This window comes from Augochlora pura, chromosome 3 (assembly GCF_028453695.1).
Source record: "Augochlora pura isolate Apur16 chromosome 3, APUR_v2.2.1, whole genome shotgun sequence".
Classification (NCBI taxonomy): domain Eukaryota; kingdom Metazoa; phylum Arthropoda; class Insecta; order Hymenoptera; family Halictidae; genus Augochlora; species Augochlora pura.
The window spans coordinates 3,074,649-3,082,703 of NC_135774.1; the positions used below are offsets into that span (position 1 = coordinate 3,074,649).

The following is an 8,055-nucleotide window of genomic DNA, read 5'->3' on the forward strand; positions in this document are numbered from 1 at the left end:
GGGCGGCACGCGAGCCGAGATACGCCAGGTAGATTAGAGCCTGTACGGCGATCGCCGCCGATTCCGTGGCTCGTAGACGCGCGCACGCGCGCGCGCGGTTACGACGCCGCGGTCTACGCAACGTCCCGTAAATTAAACGCTAACGCCGCGATTTCGCTTCCAGTCTCCTCCTGCGGCACTCTTTCTCGCCGTGGTACAGGTTACTCACCATGCCCGAACGGACTCCGAGTAGCAGCCGGTCTCCGGGTTCAACATTTTACGGTCACTCTCCGACCTGCAACAGAAAATCCGGACTCGTCAAACCGCCTTTTCAGACTCTCACGAGAGCCGTTCCAAGCCGTAAGTTTCACTAATTTGCTACCGCCGGGGTACCACAATGTTCAACCAAACTGGCGACTGCGTCGAACAATTGTTTCTACTACAGGAACATTTTATTCGAGTTTCTATGCTAGCATATTATGTATAAGGATGGATTTTAAAAAAGTTAATCTTTATTTTAATTACAGAGATATTTAATATTTAACATTACTTTTATTACTTGAATGACTTTAAATATATACGTAATTATATTATTCCTTTCAATATAAATGAAAAATTTTAATAAACTAAAATTTTATCAAAAACATTTTTCAATACTTTTACTATGTTACTACTTATTCCACTTACAATGAAAGTGACGGGCAATTTGTACACAAAATAAAACTATTATCAATTTTGGTATTTATTAAAATTTACTTTCAAATCCATTAATACTTAATATATTAAAATATTAATACAAAAACGTTAAATTTAAAGTAACCCATATAATTTCTTAAATATATTACATTTTGGTCTGAATTTATATCATATTAAAAAGTAATATAATATCCCAAAAATTAAATATCTATAATTTTTATAAACGACAAAAGATAAACATCAATTTAAGTCTCTCCAATCGAAGAAGTATAGGAGACATTTAGCTCGCAACGGGCATAAAAGGTTGCGGTCGATCGGACGCGTCGATGCGAGTCGATTAAAGTCCGCGGCGCGGCGATTAATTAACACCCTCGGTGGCGGCTCGGCTCGCGTTCGAGGGTTTCCACGGGCCCCATGAAAAATGCATGCAGCCGCGGGAAGGTAACTAGTGCGACAATCGGTCATTATCGGCGCCGACAAAGTCGAGTGGACGGCTGAATGGGAGACAAAGACGATGACAAGGTGTAACGGGCGAGCTCGTCGCCGAGCGGGACGTGTGTCGATAAATTTATTTGCATCGCGGTCGTTTTAGAATAAAACGTGTCGCTGCTTTCGTCGGCCATTCACGCCGGACGATACATTATCCGTGGCGTGCGAGCGCGGGAAATTTATTTGACTCTCCTCCTCTCGCACCCTTCGTCGGCTTCTTCTCTCTCTCTTTCACTCCCTGTTCCCCCCTCTTTCTCTCTTTCTTTCTCTCTTTCTCTCTCTCTCTCTCTCGCTTTTTTCGCGAACAACGTTTCGCGTCACATTGTCGTTCGCGCATCGTCGATTAAACGCGTGTCAGCCGACACTCTCTTTCACCGGGCAGAACGTTTCCCTGTTGCAGAGATAAAAATGTGACGGCTGTCCCGGCTGCGAGTCGCGACACGAGATTGAAAGACGCGGGTGGATTTCAGGGACAAACTTTCGCGACCCTCTGTACAGGCACTGCCAAAAAGACGACGACGCTTACGCGGAATTCCGCCGCTTATAACATCGTCCCTATGCCATGCAAAAAGACCGCTCTCGCGATGAAAAGAGAAGTTGTGGATTTGTTGTTTAAAGATAAAAATTATGTCACGGGAGAACAGAACCATAGATAAAACTATTAAGGGCAGAGATATGTTTTTAGTCAACTCCCTTCACTTGTAATGGATAGCGAATATTTTTATCCTGCATAAAAATCCGACGAGCATCCTTGTCAAGTAAATCTCCCGTTGAGGGTTAAACAGCGTCAATAATTGTTACATCGTTTTACAAATTTCTTCTTTGTTGTGAATGGTCAGCAGAATCTCTTCTGTCCCGCCCGGTTCATTATTCAGCCCGAATTATTCGGATCCGATGAAAAATCCCCGGCTCGAACGCGGAACGTCCGCGCGGAAGCGGTCCCCGCCCCCGAATCGATTAAATTACGCTCGAAACAACCCCCGTTTCCAAGCAACTGGCTCATCAATCCGGGCATAAATATTTTATTGCGTGAAATCGAGCGTCCGTGGACCGGTTACTGTTTGCTCGCGACACACCCCCGCGCCACCCTCTCGAGCTTCTTTGGGAGTCGGCGCGAGAGCACCCTCTTCGAGGACCAACCAAGAGTGAGAGTGAGAGAGTGAGAGAGAGAGAGAGGAGAACACGAGTAATCCTTTGATTTTTCAATCGGCCGCGGGCCATTGTTTGCCTGTTGTGACAGCGAGCATTATCGGGGCCCGATTATGAGCGGTATTAAGGGCGACTCGTGAGAACCCCATCTGGCCGCGACCGAAAGGGGCGGCCCCGGCCCGTCGAGGGTGGAAATCACTGTCCGCAGGCATTACGCATTCATGCGAGCAGGTTGCGTGACTTACACTGTACGTTCCCGCGTATAACTCGTGTCTCCGCGTACAGTCCTCGCAGAAATTCCGACCTCGCCGCGGCTTTCCCCCTGACGGGACCCGTCATCGCGAACGCTAATTACGTGCAACGTTATTAATTGTATTTCCCGTAGCTCTTAACGCGACGATTGCAACCTTGCTCGTCTATTTAGTTCTTTCGGTATGTATTCCGTTGATTGTTCTAATTTTGCAATTTCCCGCGATGTTCTAACCATGTTCATAATTTTGGGATAGATTCAAACCTGGTACTTGTGAAATAATAAATTCATAAGTATCTTTATTTATTTCATCAGTTTTATACAATTAAACTGCGAATTTTTATATTTTTATTGATCACCTGAAATGCCAAGGTTTGTACTAATTGTCACTGTCTTCCCAGGTTAATTCAACCTACCCCCAATTTTCAAGAACCTCGTCAACGATTGGTTCACCTTATTTGGCTTTCTGAAAGTATTTCATATTTCTATCTTCATTATCTTTTCTTTAAAATATGGTAAAGTAATGTCTAAACTCTAATAACATAATTTCGATTGAATAACCCCAGTCCCAATTAATGAATTAATTCTAATAAATTCGCGCTAAAATGACACCTACCCCTAAGACGTATCTGCCCTCTAACGTCTGCCTATTTTAACCAATTTCCTTGCGCCAATTCTATCGCGTCGTTCATTTGATTATTTAGCAACGTGGCGACACAACATTGCCGTGAATCACACGAGGTAAGGCCGGTTGTTTAATCTCGGGGTCGGAACAGCGACGGCGCGTCCTTTATCAGCACTTCATCCGCAGCGTCAAAATTAAACCGAGGATTTATCGCCGGGAATTCGACGAATGCTCTTGCCAAGCAAAATATTCCTGCTACGGCTGGTACAGGATTCTCCTTTTTAATAAAAGCCGGGTGGGAGGGACACGCGATTATTGCGGCCGACTGTACAGTCGCCGGGGCTTCGACGGTGTGTGCGTATGGGAATGCGGGCTCGTCGCGGTGCCGCGTAGCAATGTCGGAGGGGTCCGGCGAGGAATGTGATTTTTGGAGGGTGAGCCACCGCCACCCCCTCCCCTACGAGTGCGGTTTTGCGGGTGACTACGGGGAAACGGTTCTTCCTTCCACGCGGTTCCCCCCTTTTTTTTTTTTTTATTTCTCTGGCATCGGGCGGACTTCCCCGTGGCAAATTATTCGCCGTGAAAATCGCGAGCAATAACGAAGGAGGCAAACAAATCGTCCGACGATGTTTCCACCCTGATTCGCGACAATGACTCGGATTTTTCGGCGGATTTCTTTAACCTATTTTCGTCGAATTTATCATCGATCCTTTTTGCAAAGCATCTTGTCAACTGCGTAAAATTATCTTTTAGTTATTGACTTCGTTCCTTAGGATAAATAAAAATTGCGTTCATTCAGTCTTATCGGACTTCAAATAATACGATAATAATCTAAATTCTTTTTTAATGGCTTTATTATTCTAAACAGATAATTGAAAATGTCCGTAATTAAATTAAAATGTCTATAATAGTAATTGAAATTCTTTTTTAGTGGCTTTATTATTTCAAACAGATAATTGAAAACGTCCATAATTAAATTAAAATGTCTATAACTGTAATTAAAATTCCTTTTTAGTGGCTCTATTATTCCAACCAGATAATTAAAAATGTCTATAATTAAATGTCTATCTGTTTTCTATGTCCTGCAATTACGAAAGGAATTTTTAATTTTCGTACACGAGAGAAAACAACCTTAAAAGAAATTAAGAAATACAGCGTGCAAACGTGATCGAAGGATCCTCGTTCCACGTCGAATTTCGAGCGGTATCCCGGTGAAAAAATCGCTGACAGATTCGCGGAAAATGGAACACGGAGTCGCGATTTCGGTAACCGGAGAACCGGACTTTATCCGGACAGGAACATCGCGTTTTACAACGGCGACCGGATCGCGTTTCGACGCGTCCGCGTTAAATTATGCAAATTCGTAGGCTCGTACCCCGCGCGCGCGCGCGCGCGCACGCCGAGATCGCGGACACGATCGCTGTGAATGAAGTATCTCTCTCTCTCGCGGTGTTTAAACGAAAATCAATCGGCTTCCATTCCCGGAAAAGTAATTAGACGATGCATCATTGAAGAGAGAGAGAGAGAGAGGGAGAGACCGATCTCCCCCCTCCTCTCCTAGAAAGTGGAACCGGCGACACAGAGCCCGGGATTCATTAATGCTGCATTAATGCTCGTGCAAAATTGATAATTCGACCGGACTGTTATGCGCGAGCTAATAAACGCGATTGATAGCGACTGGCAATCTGCCGGTTTACGGGACGGCGGAGTTGCGCGGCCGCGGTGAAAGAACGCGGTCTCAAAAATTTATTCCGGCTAGTAATCGAAGGCTACCTCCCTCCCCCACCCCTTTCCCACCCATTAATTTTGCGCGACTCGATTAAATGTAGCCGCTGATAAAATGGAAACTGTAGGAGATTCTATTAAATGACGGCCGGGGCGAGTACTCGAATTTATAGGAAATGCCGAATGCGGCTCGCTTGGATTCTATCAATTTCAAGTGCGAATACGCCGGCACGCCTCGCATAAATGTTTGCCGAGGTCTCGTGAATCTATTCCGTCCGCAGTTTTATTTGTCTCGCGCTAGAACGCGAACAATTACTTTGTTCGTCCTAGCATGGGAACAGCTACTATTTTTTAACTATTTTTATATCAACCCCTTGCACTATAATAATAGACTCGTGATAAAGATTTCATGCAAGATCTACTATATATTATTAATTTCTTGTACATTGAAATAAAAATAAATTTGACTGCTATCAAAGGTTAGAAACAAAAATATATAAAGGCGATAAAAGGAAGAAAAATTGTCTGGTCCTTTTATTAAAAATATTAAGGATAAATAAGTGCCGATCGAAGCTACGTGAAAGGAATCGTAGTGCAAAGGGTTAATATCCTTTATAAAATCAATTTTAAATAATGGAGAACAATTAAATGCTATTACTTTCGATACGAAGAAAATAATATCCCAGCTTCGCTTAAAAATAAAAAAGCACACGACGTTTCATATATATTTGAAAATATCCTGAAAAGTGGTAAATTAGTAGTATTAGGGCATTTCAGCGAAAGAATTCTAATTTAATATTTTCGGCACCGAGCGTAGGCTCACCTTCGCATTTAATAAACCCGGGCGCTATTTGTCAGGGCTGTCGATGCTTAATGACTAATCGTCGCGAGGGTTGCCCGTCCGTCTCGGAGGGCCTCGTGAGAGACAAGCAGGTGGAGAAGAGCGAGGCAGGGACGGAAATTTAAGGAACTGGAGGACGCGGCGGCGCGTTTCACCGTTGCCTGGTACCTTTCGTTCTCCAACCATTTGTCAAGGTGACAAGGCAATCTCACCCCTCGTCGCTATCACCTCCCCTCCCCGGTGATCGCGCGACGTCATCGATCAAAGTTATTCGAAGATTGGAATGCGCTCGCGGTCTCTCTTTTACCGCGACGGCTAAATATTCGACAAAATTTCGCGTCGCCCCGCGGACCAGGACTATCTTCGACAAAATTTCGCGTCGCCCCGCGGACCAGGACTATCTTCGACGTCGCTCGAGAATCCAACGCGGAGGTCCCGGTCTGCCCACGATCCGACCAAAAGTCGTCGACCACGAGCGGTCCCCTATCCACGGCGACGTAATCGTTACACTCGGGAAGAGTGGAAGCCTCGTCTGTGCGAGAGAGAGATTGAAAAAGACACCTCCCTCGAAGTCTGAGGAATATGCCGTGGTTCGATGTTTATGGGGGAGAATGAAATTTTTTAGTTCGGTTATATACTGTAATAGAGAAAGAGAGAGAGAGAGAAAGAGAGAAAAAAAGAGAAAGAGAGAGTGAGAGAGAGGATGGGCGGTGAGGGGGTGGGTTCTCGCGTCGCCGAGGGTTCAGCGGCCCGATTTCTCCCTCCCAGATTTCCGCAGAAACTTTTTTTTTTTTTTTTCGAGAGAGAGAGAGAGAGAGAGAGGAAAGAGTCGAATCGATCCATGTTAATAATCGTCGAGTGCTACGCAAGCACCGTGTCCCCAGTCACGTAATCACTGTACTTAAGGGGAGTGCTCGTTCCACCCGTGACCGGGTTCCCACAACCTCGCCGTCATTAAACGACCGGGCGAATCACGTCGGTCGCCCCGGTCCCACATGCGATCGACCGTTTTGGCAGGTGGCGCGTCCACGGGTTTTCCCATAAAACCGCGGAACCGCCGAGCCACTCTAATTAAACCCGCCCCTTTTAAACCCGGCCACCCTTGGCCCGCCCGAAATTCCCATACTGTCCCCGATGGAAACCATCGTCGGTGCCCTCGATCGATCGATACGCTTTAATTATTCAGGGGTATCTCGCCCGGCGGCGCCCGCGTTTCGTTCATTAGCCGGCAACGAGTATTATCCTGGAAGACTGTTATTAAAGGGACGATTTTTATAATAATATCCTGGACGGGGCTTGCGACGCAACGCGCGCTTCGTTCTTTTAGAGAGAAGTCAGTCGGTGGTCCGATGGTCTGATCGTACATATTTCTGCGATTTATGGTGAACGATTGGTGCTGTATACGCGTTTGATGTTGATCCGGTTTGTAAGGTGGGATTTGTTTGTACACGTTTGTCACAATGCCGCGGTAATATAGACGCGTGTTTGTTCTATCTACAATTTATTTACACTGTACCAGTATACTATTCGCGATTTTTGATGATGTTTGAATGCGTTGTGTATGAACGTTTGCTGTGATCTTAGTTTGATGCGTTATGTGTGAGTGATTACTGTGTTCTGTCTGTTAAATTATGGTGCAAAGTATTTTAATGAAGAACTCTTAAATGGATTTTAATAACTGTATTCTGAGGTCAATGTATTACAAAGGAGTTTTCGTACGCTTCTGTCTAGCTCTGTTCGGCGCGGTCTGTTTATATGTGCACAGAGGTATCCATATGGGTTTCTTGTGTTAGGACGGTCGATGTCCTGCAGTATTGATATAATCAGTTTATCGACCTTCATGAAAGCGATTTATAGTTATTTCTAACACTGTCTTTTGTTCGTCAGGTTATGTCTGTTGTCACCTCGGTTTTGCATTGATCGGTGCAGGATAGTTTTTGGTGAAGAAAATGAAGTGTTTTTGACGGAGGTGGATGCGCCGCAGGAATTTGGAACGAGGAGTCGGAAATTTGGTAGAAAGTTCGGGTTTGCGCCATCTTCTTTGTTACAGTAAAATTATGAATGTTTGCCCGTGTAACGGTACTGTAGGCATGTTGCACGTGTTGCCCGTTCGTCGAGTCGAGTTTCGGTAAGTACGGTAGTCGTAAAGTAATTGCGTTAGTCGCCGTTCGTCGGATTTCGTCTATTGTCGATCGATTCGCATGTTTATGGCTTAATAACTAAAGAGGGACGGCTAAGCACTTTCGACCATCGGTGTTGCCGTCGCAACGATTGGAAAGATTGATTTTATTTAACCCCTTG

At 45.1% G+C, this 8,055-nt stretch overlaps 1 protein-coding gene across 5 annotated transcripts in view; it reads right to left on the reverse strand.

The window, feature by feature from the left end:
* Positions 1 to 8,055, reverse strand: part of Soxn (SRY-box transcription factor soxNeuro) — a 401,703-nt gene that overhangs the window by 68,186 nt on the left and 325,462 nt on the right. For all 5 annotated transcript variants that reach the window (XR_013493715.1, XR_013493714.1, XM_078176650.1 and 2 more), the window contains one exon: positions 209 to 274. Coding sequence is in view for 2 of the 5 variants with exons in the window: in XM_078176650.1 (XP_078032776.1) it covers positions 209 to 274 (66 nt within the window). In the remaining 3 variants the exon portion in view is untranslated. Of the gene's footprint in view, positions 1 to 208; positions 275 to 8,055 lie in introns of those variants that run through there.